Raw genomic sequence first — 22,745 nt, forward strand, 5'->3', positions numbered from 1 at the left:
TATAAATCGTTTATGCTAAAGTAACGTTTAACTGTGGAAAAGGTAAATAACCTAAAGAAATGTTTGCTGCGGCACTGAATGCAACATATCTTCAGGCTTTAATCACGCCTAACACAGTTTCCGACGTTCCCGCTAGGTGGCATGCGCGAATGAGTTATTCTAACAGTCATCATGGAATAGCATGGCGGTGGAGAGAGTACACAGTGTTGTTTTCGGTTTCACGAATCCAAATCCACTACTACTGTTCAGAGACAATTTAGGACTAAATATCGCTAACCACCAACTCGAAGATAAACTATTTATAATTGGTACAATCATGTCACCGATATTGGCTATGTAACACATAGGACGCCGGGTCAGAGTAGGCAGTCTCTGATGCAGCAGTTAAACAAGTTCGGCAGTCTTACATTCGTAGCCCGGGTAAATCAGATTACATTAGAACTGAATATGGCTAGTTTTACAGTGTGGGAGGTGTAACGGAAACGCCTGTCAGTCAAACCCTACAACTTGGAACTGTTGCAAGTTTAAGAGAAAGTGACAAATAAAAATGAGGCAGGATTCGAACCTACGACCGTAGCGGTCGCGCGGTTCCAGACTGTAGCGCCTAGAACCGCTTGGCCACTCTGGCCGGCTGTAGAAATGTTTAACGAAATGCAGGATGCTGATGATTTTTTTTAACAAAATTGAATTCAGTGATGAAATAACTTTCCCTACCTGCCGAAAATAGAATCGACATAATGTTCGGGTATGGACCAGGTCACATAATCGAACATGTACGGTACTCGCCTAATGTAAATGTTTTTAGCGATGTAAGCTGCAACAAGATTTACGGTCCTTCCGGTTTTTTTTGGGATAAAATGTAACTGGAATATCGTATCTGAGATGCTTTAACATTATCTAATCCCTCAATTACAACAGGATAGGGGCAGAAAACTTATTTGCAAGCAAGATGGTCGTGAGTAGTGGCCGCGCGGTTTGAGGCGCCATGTTACGGATTGCTCGGCCCCTCCCGCCGGAGGTTCGAGTCCTCTTCGGGCATGGGTGTGTGTGTTGTCCTTAGCGTAAGTTAGTTTAAGTAGGGTGTAAGTCTAGGGACCGATGACCTCAGCAGTTTGGTCGCTTAGGAAATCACACACACACACACACACACACACACACAAGCAGGATGGCGCACCACATCGTTATTACCGTGAAGTTGTCGCATATCTCCGTAAGAGGACTGGACGTGAAGGAACGACGTCCTAGCCACTGCGATTACCTGGCCTTCTGTGTGCCGGTTTACATTAAAGAGTGTTTTTACCTCCACTTCCGGGAACGTCAACGAGCTGTGACAACGAATAACACAAACAGTTGCCACCATACATCATGGCTGGATTTTGCAGGAAATTGGTTACAGATAGGATATCTGCCGTGTTACGAAAGGTAGACACATTGAACAGTCGTAATAAACCGTGAAGATATTGTTTTTAGTACTGTATCAAACAGTTCTGTAAGTTCAAATGGCTCTGAGCACTATGGGACTTAACATCTGTGGTGATCAGTCCCCTAGAACTTAGAACTACTTAAACCTAACTAACCTAAGGACATCACACACATCCATGCCCGAGGCAGGATTTGAACCTGCGACCGTAGCAGTCGCACGGTTCCGGAATGAGCGCCTAGAACCGCTAGACCACCGCGGCCGGCTTTCTGTAAGTAATTTACCTTTTATATAAATAAAGCTTAATTTTGTGTAAGTAATTTATGAACACCCTGCATTCCCTTTTAAGTGCTGTTTCTGGAAAATTCACTTCCTGCATGATGGGTGTGCGTATGTGGTGAGTGCTTGTACTGTGTTTAGTCGTGGGTACATAACGAATTAAAGAAAGGAACCCTGTGGCAGCAAATATTTTGCTGTTATGAAGGTTTCTGCCAGGCTTAACGACCCCATCTGTGGGTCGGCTACCTATCTACAGTATCACGTGCTCACACTGAGTGAGTCCCTGTGGGAAACCTGACGGTGCAGTAGTTACCATGCTGGACTCGCATTTGGTTTGTTTCAAATCCGACTCTGGCAATCCTGAATTTTGTTTTTCGTGGTTTCCATAAAGAAACGTGTCCTTTCGAAAGGATAGACCGATCCCCTTCCTCGACCCAAACTTTCCCTAACGAGCTCAAAACTTAATCTACATCTATATCGATAATCTGAAAATCACTCTTAAGTGCCTGGCAGAGGATTCATCGAACCACCTTCACAATAATTCTATGTTGTTCCACTCTCGAACTGCAAGCGGAAAAAACGAACATGTATATCATTCGGTGCGAGCCCAGATTTCCCTTATTTTATTATGATGATCGTTTCTCCCTATGTAAGTCGGCGTCAACAAAATATTTTCGCATTCGGAGGAGAAAGTTGGTGATTGACGTTTTGGGAGAAGATCCCGCCGCAACGAGGAACGACTTTGTTTTAACTATGTCCATCTGAAATCCTGTATCACGTCCATGACACTGTCTCCCCTATTTCTCGATACTATGAAACGTGCTGCTCTTTTCTGAACTTTCTCGATGTACTCCGTTAACTCTATGGTAAGGATCCCACACCGCGCAGAAGTACTCCAAGAGAGGACAGTCAAGCATAGTGTAGGCAGTCTCTTTAGTAGATCTGTTGCATCTTCTAAGTGTTCCCCAATAAAACGCAGTCTTTGGTTCCCCTTCCCCTCAAAATTTTCTATGAGTTCGTAACGATTTAAGTTGTTCGTATTCGTAATTCCTAGATATTTAGTTGAATTTACGGCCTATAGATTTGACTGATTTATTGTATAATCGAAGTTTAACAGATTTCTTTTTGCCCTCATGTTACTATTAATTGCCAATTTTCGCACCTCACATATGTATATTTTATAAATCGGTTTGCAGTTTGTTTTTATCTTCTGATGACTTTGTTAGATCATAAACAACAGCATCATCTGAAAACAACGTACGATGACTGCTCACATTGTCTACTAAAGCGTTTATCAAGGTAATGAGCAGGAGAGAGCGTATAACACTACTTTGGAGAACGCCAGAAAACACTTCTTTTTTACTCTGTGACTTGCGGTCAATTACTGCGAACTGTGATCTCTCTGACAGGAAATCATGAATCCAGGCGCATAGCGGAGACGATATTCCATAAGCACGCTATCTGATTACAAGCCGCTTGTGAGGTACAGTGTCAAAAGCCTTCCGGAAATGTAGAAATACGGAATAAATTTTAAATAACCTGTTAATACCACTCAACATTTCGTGTGAGCAAAGAGCTAGTTGTGTTTCACAAGACCAGTGTTTTCTAGATCCATGTTGACTCTCCTCGAGTTAATTCATAATCTTCGAACACAATATATGTTCCTGCTGCATATCGACAATAATGATATGAGTCTGTAATTTAGCCGATTACTCTTATTGTCTTTCTTGAATACTGATGTAACCTGCGTAACTTTCCAGTCCTTGGGCACAGGTCATTCACCGAGCGAGCGGTTGTAGATGACTGCTACGTGTGGAGCTACTGCATCAGCATACTCTGAAAGAAACCTAATTGGTATACAGTCTGGACTCGAAGACTTGCTTTTATTAAGTAATTTAAGTTTCTTCCCTACTCCGAAGGTATCTACAAATACTTCTAAGTTACTCATGTTAGCAGATGTTCTCAATTCGAATTCTGGAATATTTACTTCGTCTTCTTTGAAGTTCCGGAAGGCTGTGTATAGGAACTCTGATTTAGCTGTACTATCAATAGTATTTCCATTACTATCGCGCAGAGAAGGTATTGATTGTGTCTTGCGCTAGCATTCTTTACACAAGACCAGAACCTCTTTGGATTTTCTGTTAGGTTTCCAGACAAGGTTTCGTTGTGGAAACTATCATAAGCATCTCACATTGAAGTCCGCGATAAATTTCGAGTTTCTGTAAAAGATCGCCAATTTGGAGATGTTGCGTTCGTTTAAATTTGGCATGCTGTTTTCGTTGTTTCTGCAACAGGAATTTAAAGTACGCAGGCTTCCGGATAAAGGGACACGGGACACACTTTTATCCCGCCTTGTGACGAATTTGAGAATCATGTGAAGAAAGAGAAGAAAATGTGTGGATTTCCTCCTCCCCAATCACTATACGTAATTCAAAATTCATATTTGACTTTGGAATTACGTTAAGTTGTCAGTACGTTTCAAATCCAGTTTGAGCATTTTAGCATTAGAAACTGTCGGACTCGGAAAATATGTTACGTGCTTACTCGTCAAGTTCGTTTGGTCTGAATAAAAAAGTTAAAGGTGTATGGCTCCAACAAAGACTGTTAAGAAAACAAACATTTTTTCCTGACAGATGGAGAAAGAAAACAGCTTCACACTAAAATGTGTGATTCGTCCCGCCCCGTTTTCGATAAAATTTGGAAGCATGTCATCAGAAGATACAAAAACACATTCTGGCGCAACAGAAGTGTAAAAAAAAAAATGTTGCTTTGTGAAGGAACATACGTATGAATAAGACGCTGTGTTACGTGCTGAAGTTACACCTCTTTATCACAGGGTAAAACACGATCTTAGCTACAAGTCATTGGATTGTCAAACGACATTGCATCATTACTTGTTTCCAAACAATTGCATCTAGCACGGCTATCTCGGAAAATATTCTTGGCTCATACAGTCAAGGTGTAGTCATAGACGACCTTCAGAAAGTCTTTTATTTTTCTGTGTCCTCACATGCTTCGAACCGAGTAAACATAAAAACGTTTCCTTATGCGGTTCAGTACTTTTATGTTAGCCACGGGATACGTCAGAGACTGTTAAATTTTTATGAAGACTCTAAGAAACCCACAAAGACATTTTCCATCCAATGAAGAAAATTACAGACTCTAATGTCTTTCACCTGAATCAAGTAAGTGCAAACGGTGCTGACAATTCGCCAGTGAATTATCGCAGAAACAACTCACTTTATATCTTATTGAAAAACGAAAATCCATCCAGTTAGACTGCTAACTGCAATTGCCCTGTTATAAATAGTACGCTCAAAAAATGGTTCAAATGGCTCTGAGCACTATGGGACTCAACTGCTGTGGTCATAAGTCCCCTAGAACTTAGAACTACTTAAACCTAACTAACCTAAGGACAGCACACAACACCCAGCCATCACGAGGCAGAGAAAATCCCTGACCCCGCCGGGAATCGAACCCGGGAACCCGGGCGTCGGAAGCAAGAACGCTACCGCACGACCACGAGATGCGGGCCAATAGTACGCTAAAAATGGTTTTAAGAAATTTCATTGTGATGTAGAGACATTAGTTCTTAAAATCTAAAATGAATCTGGTTCCCCTGCATCGAATGTTCAGTCAATGGGAGAATTTTCCCATTCTATACCGCAGTATACTTGATATTTTATTTCAAAGAGCGAGAAAGATGCAGTTGATAACATGAAATTGAGAGCATGATGCTGAAGGAACTAAAGTTTCATTTCCTAAATGCTGTCTAGCTCTTCCCTCTGCAACATATTCCCCACCCCCCCTCCCGCCCCCTGTTTGAAACTGCCGTTAAAAACTAGAAAACATCTCAGTTACTTCCGTTGAACTGGAGAGAATAATAAGGGATCTTAAAAGCAAGGTAGAAAGAAGGAAACAAGATTAGATCCTAAGAAAGAAAGGTATGAAATCCAGAAAGAAATGCCAACATCACAGGGATTGAGTTTTGAAAATGACGACAATGTTTCGTGTCAACTTGCATTGATTATTCGTCCCAAAGCTGTAACTCTTCTGAGAACAACTTTTTCAATCTGCTCACAGGTTTCTCGCATAAGGAACAAAAAGATTTTCGTATGTAATGGCAGTATGTTTTAAAGGTTACCAACATTTTGTATCTCAGCTTGGACGAAAATCAGCTATACTATGAATTCTATGATTTCCGGAGTGTTTTTGCTGGACCTGATAAAAGTGAAACAAAAGATCAGATTTGGGTAGATTTTTTAGGCAGCAAACAACAATTTGACGTCTTCCATTTTAAATTTCATAGACTTGTATCACAGATGTTTTCAATTCCTGCCAGTAACTCATTTGCTGAAAGTATCTTCAGCACGATGAAGAACCGGTTATCAGAAGAAATAAGTCGGATGTCTACGGTCTTAGCAAAAATATAGCTGCAAATAAAGTGAACTCCTCTGAAAGCTGTGAATTCTTGATTTTTCTGAAAGAGAGGGGGGTCAGTGAAGGACACTGAAAGCAGCAAAAAGCAACACATAACATGCGTTCAAAAATACAAAACAGTGATCGTTTTTAGAATGAAATTTTCACTCTACAGCGGAGTGTGCGCTGATATGAAACTTCCTGGCAGATTAAAACTGTGTGCCGGACCGAGACTCTGCCAGGAAGTTTCAGTGATCGTTTTACTGTTGGACATTTTCTTCAAGATTTTTTATTTCTCATTTTTATCTGAACTTTGAATTGAACGTACGGAGTGTTCAAAAAGTCTCTCCACAGTGCCGTATGATTATTAGCCGCGTGTGCCGTATGATTGTTCGCCTGCCTGGGTTACTTCCCTTCAAGTGGACTCTCCCAATATTCCACTCTTTCGTTTATCTCAGCCAGCGTCAGTAGTATCGTTGGTGTGTGTCGTTACGTGTCGACGTGAACGTTTAAGTTCAGTTCCTTTGTTCGTTTGTTTCGTTTTTGTCACTGTTAAAATGCTAACCATTGAAGAACGTGTGTTTTTAGTCGAACAAGTGTTCAAAGCTGGCGGTAAATACACAGTTTCAGTTCGTCAAACAACACTCCCACATCGCGATGCTGTGCGAGATATGACTAACAAATTTCGAAGTACGGGTTCAATGACAGATGCACCGAGAAGTGGTTGTCCTAGCGTTTTGTCTGAGGATAAACTACTCGATATTTCCGATAAAATGTAAGTCCGAACAAATCAGTAAGAAAACTCGTCCGGGAAATCGATGTTAGTGTCGCAACGACCCACGCAGCGGTAAGGAAAAAATTAGAACTTTTCCCATACAAAGTGACAGTCGTGCAAGAACTGAAAAATAATGATTATGGCTAGAGACTGCATTATTGTCAATAGTTAAAAATTTCGTTCAACAAAATGGAAGGGATATTCTTAATGAAACGTTTTTCACTGATGAGGTGTGGTTTCATTCGTCCGGCTAACAGAACTCGCAAAATTCTGGTATGTGGACTACTGCAAGTTCATCGTGTATTTATGCGGAACCACTTCAGTCTGTGAAAGTAGGAGTTTGGATTGCAATTTCTAGACGTCAGATAGTGGATCCCATATTTTTCAACGAAACAATAAACTCACAACGATACTGCAGTGATATTCTGTACCAATTTATAGAGGAACTTGTATTAGTGAAATACAGGACTGTTATTTTCAACAAGATGGTGCAACCGCGCATACAGCTCGCGTTAGAATGTCACTGCTTGCTGATGTTTTTGGTGATCGGATAAATTCACAGTTACTTTCGCCTCCACGTTCGCCTGACCTAACACCAGCTGACTTTTTCTTCTGGGGTGCAGCGAAAGCAACTATAAAAACCGCCCAAAATCCATCGATGAATTGAAAACTGCAATATCCACTTTCACTGCTTCTGTTAGAGAAGAAATGTTACATCTTGTGTTTGGAAACATGATTATACTAATTGAATTGTGTATTCAACAACAGGTGGGACACTTTCAACATTTAATGTGAAAATTTGTAAGTAAAAATGAATATTCAATAAATTAATAACTTGTATTTCATTGATTTTCATTTCAATATATTCACTGCGGCATAGGGCATGCGCGGCTAACAATCATACGGCACTGCGCAGAGGCTTTTTGAACATCCCGTATTATATTGCCTCTAAATATTCTTTTAAAAATTCATTTAATGTTTAAGTGGCAAATCCATACATTTTATTTTTGTGTTAACACATTACTAAAACTAAATTTTGATGTGTTTAGCAATTATAGGTACGACAAATTGGTTGTATTACTTTAGTATTTGTAGTAAACTATTAGCATTTCCCTCTTTCCATATGATCGAGTAGTTGTCCAGCCCGTAGTTTCCTGAAAGATGGCATCCCTAGCTCTACCAACTGAGCAATGTGGGCATCAGACAAGATCCGGCCTCACAGCAATACTTCCACAGGTACCAGGTGAGAGATACCTGCAGAGTGAAGTGTGTGTGTGGATCGTGATTCGTGCTCAGTAAAGCATTTACCCGTAGGAGGCAGAGGTTCCTTGCCCGAGTCCCGGTCCGCCAGACAGTTTTAATCTCCTGGGAGGTCTCAGCTCGGATGACTTGGTTTTCCTCGTTACCATCACTCTTTAAGTAGCTACCTACCGCCGCCTGGTGTAGCTGCAGTCAGGCGACACGGTAAAGACGTCTCCACACGGACCGTGAGTTCAAAGGACAGCGTCAAGCGTACAGAGTTCAGCGTGGTGCTGAACGCACAGAAACGATGCGGCTTGTGTATACGGCGCGCGTGTCTCAACGTGGCATATTCAACCGTAGCATATCCGCTATACCTGGCTCGCAGATCAGATAGTGTGTTTAGAAAATGGACGGGAGTAAAACTCCTACGTTAGCTCTCTTAAAACACACATTTGCTCTCTGCTCCATATGCCATTCACGTTGTTCAATATCCATGAACGCGGTCTAAGGGAGAAAGGAAAGTTTCATGTACAATCAGTAAGGATATCAGACTATAAAAGTTCCATTACAGCTTTTGCGATACAAATGTACAACAGACTTATACGTAAGATAAAAACTATTTCACATTCTCCATTTTGTTTCTATTCGGTAACAGAATTTTTAGAACATGACAAAAATAATAGTAAACAAGACATTGCAAAATACACTGCAGGCCATTAAAATTGCTACACAACGAAGATGACGTGCTACAGACGCGAAATTTAACCGACAGGAAGAAGATGCTGTGATATGCAAATGACTAGGTTTTCAGTGCATTTATACAAGGTTGGCGCCGGCGGCGACACCTACAACGTGCTGACATGAGGAAAGTTTCCAACCGATTTGTCATGCACAAACAGCAGTTGAAATGCGTTGCCTGGTGAAACGTTGTTGTGATGCCTCGTGAACGGAGGCGAAATGCGTACCATCACGTTTCCGACTTTGATAAAGATCGGATTGTAGCCTATCGCGATTGCGGTTTATGGTATCACGACATTGCTGCTCGCGTTGGTCGAGATCCAATGACTGTTAGCAGAATATGGAATCGGTGGGTTCAGGTGGGTAATACGGAACGCCGTGCTGGATCCCAACGGCCTCGTATCACTAGCAGTCGAGATGACAGGCATCTTATCCGCATGGCTGTAACGGATCGTGCAGCCACGTCTCGATCCCTGAGTCAATAGATGGGGACGTTTGCAAGACAACAACCATCTGCACGAACAGTTCGACGACGTTTGCAGCAGCATGCACTATCAGCTCGGATACCATGGCTGCGGTTACCCTTGACGCTGCATTACAGACAGTAGCGCCTGCGATGGTGTACTCAACGACGAAGCTGGGTGCACGAATGGTAAAACGTCATTTTTACGGATGAATACAGGTTCTGTTTACAGCATCATGATGGTCGCATCCGTGTTTGGCGACATCGCGGTGACCGCACATTGGAAGCGTGTATTCGTCATCGCCATATTTGCGTATCACCCGGCGTGATGGTATGGGCTGCCATTGGTTACACGTCTCAGTCATCTCTTGTTCGCATTGACGGCACTTTGAACAGTGGACGTTACATTTCAGATGTGTTACGATCCGTGGCCCTACCCTTCTTTCGATCCCCGCGAAACCCTACACTTCAACTGGATAATGAACGACCGCATGTACGGGCCTGTCTGGATACAGAAAATGTTCGACTGCTGCCCTGGCCAGCACATTCTCCAGATCTCTCACCAATTGAAAACGTCTGGTCAGTGGTGGCCGAGCAAGTGGCTCGTCACAAAACGCCAGTCACTAGGCTTGATGAATTGTGGTATCGTGTTGAAGCTGCATGGGCAGCTGTACCTATACACGCCATCCAAGCTCTGTTTGACTCAATGCCCAGGCGTATCAAGGCCGTTATTACGGCCAGAGGTGGTTGTTCTGGGTACTGATTTCTCAGGATCTATGCACCCAAACTGCGTGAAAATGTAATCACATGTCAGTTCTAGTGTATTTGTCCAATGAATACCCGTTTATCGTCTGCATTTTTTCTTGGTATAGCAATTTTAATGGCCAATAGTGTATGTTACTGCAAGCGGTGCAAGCTGTCTAGTAGATAAAGCCGATCGAACACCTGAGTGACAGCGCACTTATAATGGACAGGCAAAATAATGTGAAAATCTGTACTTATTTGGGAACGGTTATTTAATAAGCCGTTGGACCCCCATTTGCCAGTAATACAGCTGCTACTCTTCTTGGAATACTGGCATATGATGATTGCATAGTCTCCAGTGGAATGTTACGCCACTCTTCGATCAGAACTTCATCTAACTACTGTAGTGACGAGGGAGGCGGAAATTTGCTCCGGAGTCTCTCTCCAATACCGCCCACAAGGGTTCCATAATGTTCAAGTCTGGGGGACTGTGCTGGCCAGGGAAGCTGCAGTTCGGTTGCATGCTCCAGCCTGTCCTGGCTGTGTGAATGGGTGCATTATCGTCCTGAAATATGGCGTCATTGTTGGGGAACAACATCTGAATCATGGGGTGCGCATGATCACCAAAAATTTTCACATAATCGTCGGCTGTGACTTGGCCTTTGAGAGTAATGATGGGACCAGCAGAATACCATGATATGGCTGCCCACACCATCACATTTCCGCCTTCATGCTTAATTGTTGAAGTCGAGCAATCAGGATTGTAGGCGTCTTTTGGCGTTCTCCAGAGGTACACCCGGTCTGATGTTGGAAATAACGAAGAAGTTGACTCGTCGGACCATATGACATTTTTCTACTGATCAGCCGTCCAGAATATATACTCCTGACACCATGTTTTACGCTTCTTTGTGTTGGTTGTCGTCACTGATCGTTTCGGTATAGCAGCTCGCCCATGAATATTCGCTTTATGGAGTTCTCGGCGGACAGTACCGATAGATACGGGGTCTCGAAGATGGCTATTGAGCTCTGCAGTCACTTTAGCAGCCGTATTTTTCTGTTGTTTTGACACAATACGTGTTAGCGTACGACGATCTCCGCCATTTAGTTTTGATTTGTGCCCACTATTGCGTTTAAGGATGATGTATTTCCATGTTTTGTGTAGACTGTCATCACTTTTAAAACAGTTGCTCTTGAAACAGTGAATAAGTTGGCTGTCTTGGTTAACGATGCTCCACCTAATAGGGCCCCCACAATATGCCCTCTTTGGAACTCTGTTAGGTCTTTCACTGCATGTCGACCTTGGCCTCTGAATGCAAATACGAAGTGTGCACTACTCGTAAACAACCTGCACTGATGCCTAGTCCGTACTGAACACGCACAGTTCAGTGCGACACGTGCCTTACTTGCGTTGTTGACCGTCAAACACAACCATCTCATTACTTCCACTGTTCGCATTATTTTGCCTATACCCTCTATATTTGTATATCATCGAATAGTATGGAATACACTTGTGTTAAACTATTAAGAAAGCCTCATAACCTGTGGATGAGGTGTGACGCGAACCTCCAATACATTAAGAATCACTTTCTAACTCTGTGTCGCTATTTATTACTCTACGCGTAATTTCTGTAACAGACGACCTTATCTAGTATGTTACTATGTTCTGAAGGCTTCAATCGCAGATATGTTATTAACTGACATTTAGTTAAAGTAAATCGTACCAAGAAGATGTTTTTGATGGACCTTCGTGTTTTTTCGCCTTATAACACGCAAGTTACAATTCGGAATTTCTTTAAGCACCAATACGACGTTTTCCGTCATTTTATCACAACAAATCGTACCAATAAAGCTGGGTTTTCGAGAGATCAATTTTCTGGTACCTTGGAAAGAGTTACATATTAGAAAAATAATTTATAATATAAAACTCACAAAATAGGGCGTCTGCGCACCCTGTACTGGAAAGAGATGGGGTGCATGTGTCGTAGGTGGCATCCTTACACCTCATTGGTCTACTTTCTAACGCACGTTCAAAATATCTGCCGTGCTTGCTACTGCTCTACGCTTTAGCAAAGTCTCCTCAGCGCGCTGTTTTCCACGCTATGACGCCAGGAAATAGACACGCGTAACGTTGACGTTCTAATGCACAGCCCGTGTGACGACGGCTTAAGGAAATTGTATAGGCGGTGCAGAGAGGAATGGGGAATCGGTCCAGCTACGATAAAGGTCGTAAATGGGGAAATTCACTGGCAGAAGAGACTCTGACAAACGGCAGATATTTATGGCCCGGTGCCTGGGAACGAACATTTCTAAAACGGTGAAGGTGGTCAGCTGTTCTCGTGCTGCTGTCGTGAGCATCTATGGTGAACGATTAAGTATTGGACGTGGCAGGCGTTTGGTCGGAGGCTTTCCCGCTCTGTAAAGCCGGACAGGTAGCGATCTCTGGATCTGAGGACAGACTGCAAAGCTCGTGCAGACACAAGTGTTTCGGAACACACCGTTCAGCGAACATTATTGAACATGCGGCTCTGTAGTTGGCGACGCCTGTTTCTCCACACATCAAAAGGAAGTTTACACCAACTCGGTTCCGAGAGTTCCGGAGCCTGTACAGGAAATTTAGATAAACATCATTTCCGCCCTTTTAATTGCTCATGAAAACCACACATCGCATGTTGCACCACCATACGGCGAGACCTTCAGAGGTGGTTGTCTAGATTGCAGTACAGACCGGTACCTCTAAGACCCAGTAGCACGTCATCTTGCATTGATTTATGTCTGTATTCGTCATGGCATACTATCCACGAGATCATCAACGCACTGTTGGTCCAGATAGTCCCACTCTTAAGCGACGATTCAGCGTAGATCCATCAGTGGTTGTGGGGTTACATCGTCCATAAACAGCTCTTTACAATCTATCCCAGGCATGTTCTATAGGGTTTATGTCTGGAGAACATGCTGGCCACTCTAGTCGAGCGATGTCGTTATCCTGAAGGAAGTCATTCACAAGCTGTGCACGCTGGGGGCGCTATAGTCGTCCATGAAGACGAATGCCTCGGCCATATGCTGCCGATATGGTACACTATCGGTCGGAGGATGGCAATCACGTATCGTACAGCCGTTACGGCGCCTTCCATGACCACCAGCGGTATACTTCGGCCCCACATAATGCCACCCCAAAACAACAGGGAACCTCCACCTTGCTGCACTCGCTGGACAGTGTCTCTGAGGCGTTCAGCCTGACCGAGTTGCCTTCAAACACGTTACCGACGATTGTCTGGTTGAAGGCATAGGTGACACTCATCGGTGAAGAGAACGTGTTGCCAATTCTGAGCGGTCTAATCGGCATGTTGTTGGGCCCATCTGTACCGCGCCGCATGATGTTGTGCTTGCAAAGGTGGACCTCGCCATGAACGTTGGGACTGAAGCTGCGCATCATGCAGCCTATTGCACACAGTTTGAGTCGTAACACGACGTCCTGTGGTTACACGAAAAGCATTATTCGACATGGTGGCGTTTCTATCAGAGTTCCTCCTAGCCATAATCCGTAGGTAGCGGTCATCCACTGCAGTAGTAGCCCTTGGGCGGCCTGAGAGAGACATTTCATCGACAGTTCCTGCCTGTCCTCCATGTCCGAACAACATCGCTTTGGTTCACTCCGAGATGTCTGAACACTTCCCTTGTTGAGAACCTTTCCTGGCACAAAGTAACAATGTGGACGCGATCGAATCGCGATATTGACCGTCTAGGCGTGGTTCAACTACAGACAATACGAGCCGTGTACCTCCTTCCTGGTGGAATGGCTGGAACTGATCGGCTGTCGGACGCCCTCCATGTAATACCCGCTGCTCATGGATGGTTGATATCCTTGAGAGCAGGATACAGGGGCTGCTGGAGTGGAAGGCTGAGCAACAAATTGAGGATAGAATATAAATTTTAATTTATTGCGCAAGAAAAGTCACTCAATGTACTGGTAACAAAATATATTGACATATAACTTGTTGAATTTAAATGTACATCAGCTGATTTAACAGGAATCATCAACAAGTTATCTAACATCAAACAATCTGCAAATATGTGATTTAAACCTTTCCCAAAATTGTAATGCTTGTAAAATGTTATTACGAAACACAGAAAATTACCAAACTGGTCACTGTATTTAAGCCTTACGTAACCTAATGGGCACAGTGGCTTACAGGAAATAATATCACAGACGTATAGCAATATCTGCCCACTACAGCACTGTCTTACGTGACCTTGTGTGCCACAATGATTCACAGACCCAACTCATATAGTTAAATGGTAAATATTACCCACAATGGCGCTTGCGTTATAATCTTACGTAGCACACCGATTTACCAAGACAATGCAATTAACACCAAGTACAGTCTGGTCCAGAATAACGAGTGCCCTACCACTGATTAAACTACTCAGAATCAGTAATGAACTGTTTTACAAGGCAAGCACATTCAGTTCAGACAAGTTAACAAGACAGTGCCTACATTTGAATTTTACCACAGAAATCCATGAATAGTCGTAGGCCAAGAGGTAAACAGTGGTGTCACAGTAGACTTAAACTTTACTTGACTAGCGCGACAATTTGGGCGTCCCTTAACTGACATAAGTTCAGTAACGAACTGAAGTGCAATTTAAAGACACTCAAGTAAGGATATTGTGAAACAATTCATCAATAATTTAAGCAAACACGTCCACATACACACTCCAATTCATACGTAGATCAACCAGGGCACAAGTCAGTATTTCGACACGCGACGTGGGAACACTCACTGCTCAGCAACGCGAGCCAGAATACGACAGAAAGAAGTCTGGCTGTAACTCCACCAGATGAAGATGCACCAAACTAACAGCTCACCTTTAACAATATTAACCAAATGCCGCTAATAAGGTAATGGCCAGAATAACACCAGCCCGTAGCCACAGCGTGAGGAAGGTTGAACTCGTAAACAGAACGAACGACAGCGAGTCACTGCAGCACCTCCAGTTCCGCCGCTCGGCCGGCCCCAATGCAACTACCCCACCCACACCACTTGCCGACGCGACTTCCGCGATTTTCCGGCGTCGCTCCGCCCAGGCCCGCTCGTCTCTCTCTCCGCCCGGGACTCCCTTTCGGCTTCCCGCACGGAATCCCAGAGGGCGCACCAACCCGCGCACCGCAAAGCGAATCGAAAGAGATCGAACACACTACACCGGAACAATCAAATCGCAGGAGCACACGGCACAATGGTGTTTACAACTTTGGTGATTTTAGTGACATCTCTGAACATTCAAAGGGGAATGCAATATCCACAGTCAACGTCTATCTTCAAGAGTTCTGGGAATCGGGCTGATGCAAAACTTTTTTTGATGTGTCTATGATAACCCAACGACATCGTCAGTTGCGATTGCAATGGGCGACGGATATCGAGATTGGATCGTGGATCAATGGGAACGTAGCACGAGGTCGGAACAGTCACGCTGCTTGTTACAGCAGGTCGATGGTTGTTTCCGGATACGCAGTCACCCAGGCGGATGACTGCTCGAAACGTGCCCCGCGCCACTGACACAGGCTTGTACGAGGAATATTGTGCTGTGGGCGATACCTGGGCTGCCTTGGGACATGTGTTGGTAATCAAAGGCGCCATGGCAGTTGTATACTACGTGAATATTATTGAGGATAACCTTCTTTTCTTCATGGTCACAAACATCGCCTGGTTGTGCCCTATGGAAGACATAGGAGTCAGATCCGCGTCCAGAAACCACTGACGCGTAATGTATGAAATAGCATAATCTCTGCGTGGACGTCTGGTGGCACATAACTCCGGAAAACTACCAGCGACCTGTCGGATCTATGCCACTCAGAGTCGATGAGTTGCAAAGGTAGACCATCTCGCTGTTAAGCTCGCGTTGGTGTTCGTGTATTTAGCCATTGGTGTATTTAGCCATTCATAAAGATACACCCTTAAAGTGTTGTTGAGTAAGACTGGTTAATTTAAGCATAAAAGTAAGTGGCGCAGCAACAGACATACTCTCCTATGTAACAATGGCTGCTATTTGTTTTTGCAAGTGTTCCACTTAGTGCCGTATTTGGACTCTTTTCCGTGCAGTGCTTCAATTTCTCACAGTGACAACTGAAAAAAGCTGTTGAGAATAATCAGTTATGCCAAAGAATGTTCAGGAACATTGACCTTGAATGGAAGAAGATGAGTGACATGAATGAGATTCTCCGTCGACTAGAATCACTCATCGTGTCTGAACATGAACCTCCCGATACGGCCGTCCGTCTGGCGCGTGGATGAGCACTCTGAAAGCCTAAAAAGATTTGCATAATTTCACGCAAAAAAATCATGACAGATCAGCTATGACTTATAAAGCGGAGCAGGCTGTAAGGAGAGTTCCAGTTTTTGTTAGAGCGACATGGTGGAAGCGTATTACATAGTAAATGAGCAGTCTGCGCGACGTATCACTGTGTTTCCCTGCGGTTGACACGTGTAACGATGAATCATGCTGGCCGAGTAACACAGGTGCTTGCAAGCTAATGGCTCTTTTACTACCACTGGTAATAGGGTACCTTGCGATAAACAGCGGTTTGCTGGTAATAAAGTTCTTGGAGACAAACAGCAACTTGCTGTAACATTCTGCACTGTCATGCTGTCCGACGCCAAGTTGAAAATTTCTGCGCCAGGGGAAAAGCTTTTTAACGTGGTTGATATATATTTATTCATCTATTCATCTTTATTAATAGTCCGTCATCATAACTTACTGGGACTGTATACCTGAACGTAATTTTTCTCAAACGAACTCTACATATAAATTTCTCTTGGTTATTAAAGCTCCCATTACAGTGTTGAGATCTTATTCTCTGCTGTCTCATAATCGTTCCGGCACTATGCTCTCTTGTATCCTGTAAGAAATCTAAGTACTAAATTTTCTATTACTAATTTACCCTCTGAAACTACCATACAGATAATATTACAAAAGAAAAATATGTAATAATAATAATAGTGAGACTGGAAGAGCAAATGGAGAAAGGAATAGTAACGAGCAAAGAAATGCTCAATGTCAATGGAATTGTGGAGGAGGTGATCGTTACTATGGCACTTTTTAAGTATTATTAACTACCCCTACTAGATAGGGTACTCTATGCAGAGTTTCCTTTTCGCATTAGCTTCAGGAACCTCGTGGATCCATAAGAACGGTGGAGTTGAGTATTTCCCATTTCACCATCGATATGGTAGGTTGGGTATTAGAGATCCAGTTTCCCTGTCGAAAGCGACTTCGGATCAGTGGACAAATCAGCTTCGAGTCCAGAGACAAGTCGATGATTGATTGGACCTATTCCGCTTCATCTAGGTATTTTCATCCTTCTGTTGATATAACACGTCATATCCTTCTGTCTCGGGCACTTGTTAGCTGTACTTCGTGCTCTCTTTTGGCTGTGTGTCAGAGAATTACACCTACTACACACAAGATGCTAAATTTCGGCACCTAGTGGAATATCTTATAAAGAAATGTGCTCTGAAGCTACTGACTGGCTTACAGATAAACTGGACACTCCTGTAGAATGTTTCAGCCGTACGTAGTGCTCCACAACTGCAGCCGAGTTGCTGCATTCTTTTGAGTCTTCATAAATGTTCTGTGTGTGGAGCATGTTCTGTCAAATAGCGAACAAGACTAGCTGTTGGTTCAGTGCGAATCATTCGGAGTCCCTTCCTGATATTCTGGAATGAATAATGTGTCCATTTTTCAGTAGCGGAGAATCCCTACCTTTCTTGCCATACATACATGAGAAGCTCTGTGATGGAGATGCCGTAGACTTCTCGAATCCCAATTATTTCATTTACTCTATGTTGCCTTGTTTTATTGATCCAGTAGATGGCTGTTATTTCGATGTTAAGGAGATCAAGAGACAGAACGCCAAAGATAATTTGCAATGCACCAGCTGAAGTGTCAAATGCGTCTGATCAATGCAATAGAGTAGCACACTGCATCCCTAGCACAGACAGTTTCTCCTTTCTATGCTCCCATAACTAACACTATAGTCCACCATCACTGTTAGTAGAGCTTCATGATATAGATTTGTAAAGGCAGAGCTAACAGTTTTGTTCATAAGAGCCAAACCTTCCGAACATGTTGCATGACAAAGTTTTTCACACAGGTGCATCCAGAGAAACTTACATATTCTTTTAAAAGATTTCAGGTGTAGCTCTGTCTGCCGTTTAACATAATATGCAAAGTTTACTTGTTCTGCACCATTTGAGAACCGTGAACAGCAGAATTTTCATTTCCTCTCCAACTGTAGTCTATTGTTAACTTTGACTACGTGTCCCAGAAAGCAAGCCTAAGTTGTGGCCGGAGAACAGTTTTTGAGATTTTTGCACGAATATTGCAGTTTATTTATGCGATTTTCATTCAGGCGAACTGAATACTGTGCCGTCATAAAGTACTTTGTTTGGACTGAAAGGTTTATGAGCAACGTTCCCCATTCTCAACATGTAAAAAGTGGAGGACTGAATTCAAACGTGCATAAGTTCAGTGCAAGATGATCTATTTGAAGCACAATCCAACTTCGCATCTTCTGATGAAACCATAAAGGGAGTTTAGAAGAGAGGGAATAAGATATGTATGAAGTAGGTGAAGTCATAAAAATATCAGAAGTAGTTTGGCACATTTTACATGAAAATTTAAATATGAGAATACTTTGTAAAAGATTCTATTGACTTTATTGACTGCTGGCCAAACGCGTATGTGGAAACGAATGTCTGCACCAAAATAAAAAGAATCGTACTGATTTAGTGTCATCCATTTGACGCAAGGAACGAAACAGTAATGAAAGCTGTGGGCAGAATGCGGTTGTCCTGCACAAAAAGTGAAAACTATTTAAAATGTCGAAGTGGTTACAACAAGTGTAATTTGGGGGCGAAGGAAATTTTGTGTTAAACTACCTTACATAGCCTAAGAAATGACTGGGAAGTACTATGTGAGTCTTCCGGACGTAGTGGGTGAAGAGCTACATTTGGCCTGTATTACACAAGGAAGGAAAAATCAGCTTTCATCAGGAAAACAGGGAAATTTGAAGTATCAGATGTTTTGGAGCATACAGCCTATCCACCAGCTTTTTATTCCCGCATCTAAAACAGCTTGTGGCTGGAAAACAACTGGCGCCGAATGAAGAGGTTATAGCAAAAGATATGAAATCATTTTTGAATTGTTTTTTCACCCAGTACCTATCTAAAGATGACTGCAATGAGAAATTATCTTTGAACTGAAAGCAGACTTTTCACTGCCACGTCACTAGCGTTTTATGTAGTCACCATGACTGAACTGTGTAATATACTGATCTGGATGACATTAAACTATGTACTGGACTGGTTCTCAGTACGGATCTTCACTGTTTGCGAATAATGCTGTGTCACCAGAGGAGGAGTGGAATACTGACAGTTCTGAGTTTTGTCACGGGACGTGTTCAGAATGCTCAGCTGGCAGAGTATTCGCAAGTGGAATAAATTTTCAACGGCACTCATCGGCTAGCGAAAGCAGGAGAACGGTGACGTTGTCTTACTGGTAACCGTACTATGCGTGAATGCCCGGTGTTATTTACCAAATCATTATTCAGTGCCTTATGGAGTTAAGACAAGTGATACTGTTGGTGGTGAAAATCTATCCGCCGGCCGGTGTGGCCGAGCGGTTTTAGGCGCTTCAGTCTGGAACCGCGCGACCGCTACGTTCGCAGGTTCGAATCCTGCCTCGCGCATGGATGTGTGCGATGTCCTTAGTTAGGTTTAAGTAGTTCTAAGTTCTAGGAGACTGATGACCTCAGATGTTAAGTCCCATAGTGCTCAGAGCCATTTGAAGCAAAGTCTATCCATCGAACGTTAAGATCGGTAAGACATCCCCCTAACATGACTTAAACTTTTTTACAATTAGCGTTGTCGTGCAGTAGACACTAGAAAGAATTGACAACTTTCCACTGTATATCTGTTTATAGACTCTCCGAATTAGCTGGAAGAGGTTACTTCTTGCTGTACCATATTTTAAGGTTGCATTCCCTGACATAGGTGAGTGGAATTGGCAAGAATGATCGTAATGATCGCTCATGTGTCCTTTGTGACTTATATCTGCACCTTTAGTAAAGGATAGTTATATAGGTGAACTGAATGTGCATTCCCTTCAGAAAATCTGTATTGGAGTTTTCTAGGTATTTGTCGGTCACGTATGTGAGATTTTTCTCCTAGTGCTTGTCAGCCGATATTTTTAGCAGTTGTGCTACTCTCTCCTGCAATTCTAACAAGGTTGAGAGTCATTCGCGCTAGCTTCCTTGTGTAGATTCAGTGCAGCGTACCATTGTTTTATAAGCTTTTTCAGTCACTGACGAAATGCAGTTTCGCTATATCCAACCAGGAAACAGTAGCATATCGTTCTCTCCACTTGAATGTTAGTCTATGACAACGTTCTGTTTCATGTCTCCACTTACTGCTACTCACAGGTGGTCGTAAGATGTCTACTCCAGTAGCGACTCACTAACCGTATTGAGAGAGACTACGGCATTTCCTCACCTCGTGAATGGCATGACCTTGTGTTCCTTTACATTTAACAATCCACACACACTGTTGTGACGTAAGAAGGTAGCTACGCCACACTGAGAAGGAAGCCGAAAGGCACGCGTACACACACGCCGACTGGCGTCAAGTCTGGAACAGGATACGTATTGAATACTATAAAGAAAATACGTAGCTTTGGAATATACTTAACTTTTAATCAATCCTTGTGATACATCTCTCTTGACTATACAAATGAGACTCGTAAGATACATGCACTGTGACAATTGGCGCCTTGCTAAGTCGTAGCCATTAACTTAGCTGAAGGCTATTCTGTCTCTCGGCAAATGAGAGCAAAGGCTTCGTCAGTATAGTCGCTAGCAACGTCGTCGTACAACTGGGGCGCGTTCTCGTACGTCTCGCGAGACCTGCCGTGTGGTGGCGCTCGGTCTGCGATCACACAGTGGCGACACGCGGGTCCGACATGTACTAATGGACCGCGGCCGATTTAAGCTACCACCTAGCAAGTGTGGTGTCTGGCAGTGACACCACACACACCGCTCGTCAACACATTTTCTAAGGCAATCCATTCTTCTCTTGTTCCAGGATACTCACCGTCCAGCAACATCAGTGAAGGAGTGGTCGTCAAGAACAGGAGTGTGATGCGTTAACTCATCTAACCAGAAGTTTCAAACTGACAGTACAAACTGGATAGCTTAAATATCGAGAAAGAAAAGGTCTAAGTGCACATGTTCTACTAACAACAAAGAGCAGCGTGTTTGCCTGGTGAATATATCATACAAATCGTTTGGACTGCCGTGTGGTAATTCAGTAGTCATTTCAAATGTTTGAGCCATTATTACATTAATTTTTAGGATGAAACGCCGAGACGCCTGTGAAGAAATAATAGCTAGCAAAACCAACAAATAATCATCCAGTTGTAAGTGAAAGTCGCAGCAGTATAGCTTCACCGCATTCAGATTCCTTAGCGTTTCTGAAGCTTCAGAAAATTTCACTCAACTGACAGCTTAAACTCACTGTTGCAAGTACATTTTCGAAATGACTGTACTTCCGTAGTAATCGGTCTTTGTTTCAAACAGAAGGAATTTAGAAACAAAGGATGAATTACTAGTATACGCACGTATCTTAACATTTTTCCCTGACGTACTTGATCATCGACTCCAATCGCTATTCCAAAATTTATAGCATGCAGGCGTAAAAGAAAAAATTACGATAAACAAAAACGAGCTGTAATGTTCCACAGATACAGCGCCTAATTAGTTTCCTTGCAAATCGTGATAGGCGCTTTTCCGGAAAGCAGACCGAGGACGTCTTCCCAGCACTCCACCACTTCAGCTACAGCATATCAGCATGCCGAACGGAGAGTTGGCTAAAATGACGCCGGACATCACCGTAATACACTGCGCGCCGGACGTCGCCAACGGAAAGACACCGCCACCAATGGGCGAGAAAACTCCTGTCGAACCGTGTTGCCTGGCCGCCGTCAAGGGTAAGTGTCAGTTGCACCACTTCGTTACGAGGATCTTACATTGTTTTCCATTTGATTGACATCTGTAGAGTACAGTAAAGTAATTAATAGTTTTGTCAATATTTGTAACCATTATTCCTCATTGGCTACTTAAATGTTGTTTATCTTGTAGATAAGAATAATTATTACTGCACTCGTTTTTGTTGTTGAAATTTATTTTTGTTTTTAAGCAGACCTGGTTTTTAGTAGTTGTTGTGTCTCCTAGTTTTATGCATCCCATCGGCTCTGCAATAAGCATTCCGCAAGTCTACATGATAATTATTTCAAGCGTGGGTTACGTTTGCAAACGTACTGAACATCTGTCATATAATGCGAAAAGGATTACTGATAGCCGGCTGGTGTGGCCGAGCGGTTCTAGGCGCTTCAGTCGCAGGTTCGAATCCTGCTCGCGAATGGATGTGTGTGATGTCCTTAGGTTAGTTAGGTTTAAGTAGTACTAAGTTCTAGGGGACTGATGACCTCAGCTGCTAAGTCCCATAGTACTCAGAGCCATTTGAACCGTTTGATTACTGATAACAAGGTTCCCCTTAAAAGTAAACAGAAAATGTTTGTACTTGTCTACTGCACAGAATATTTTAATTGTAGAA

The 22,745-nt window shown here is 43.0% G+C and overlaps 1 protein-coding gene across 4 annotated transcripts in view; it reads left to right on the forward strand.

The window, feature by feature from the left end:
• LOC126203898 (aquaporin AQPAe.a-like) overlaps positions 1 to 22,745 on the forward strand; it is a 420,935-nt gene that overhangs the window by 343,180 nt on the left and 55,010 nt on the right. For all 4 annotated transcript variants that reach the window (XM_049938284.1, XM_049938286.1, XM_049938285.1 and 1 more), the window contains exon 2: positions 21,216 to 22,119. In XM_049938284.1, the coding sequence (XP_049794241.1) occupies positions 21,981 to 22,119 (139 nt within the window). In that variant the 5' untranslated portion in view covers positions 21,216 to 21,980. The remainder of the gene's footprint in view (positions 1 to 21,215; positions 22,120 to 22,745) is intronic.

The sequence above is a fragment of the Schistocerca nitens genome, chromosome 9 (genome assembly GCF_023898315.1).
Source record: "Schistocerca nitens isolate TAMUIC-IGC-003100 chromosome 9, iqSchNite1.1, whole genome shotgun sequence".
NCBI classification, from domain to species: Eukaryota; Metazoa; Arthropoda; class Insecta; order Orthoptera; family Acrididae; genus Schistocerca; species Schistocerca nitens.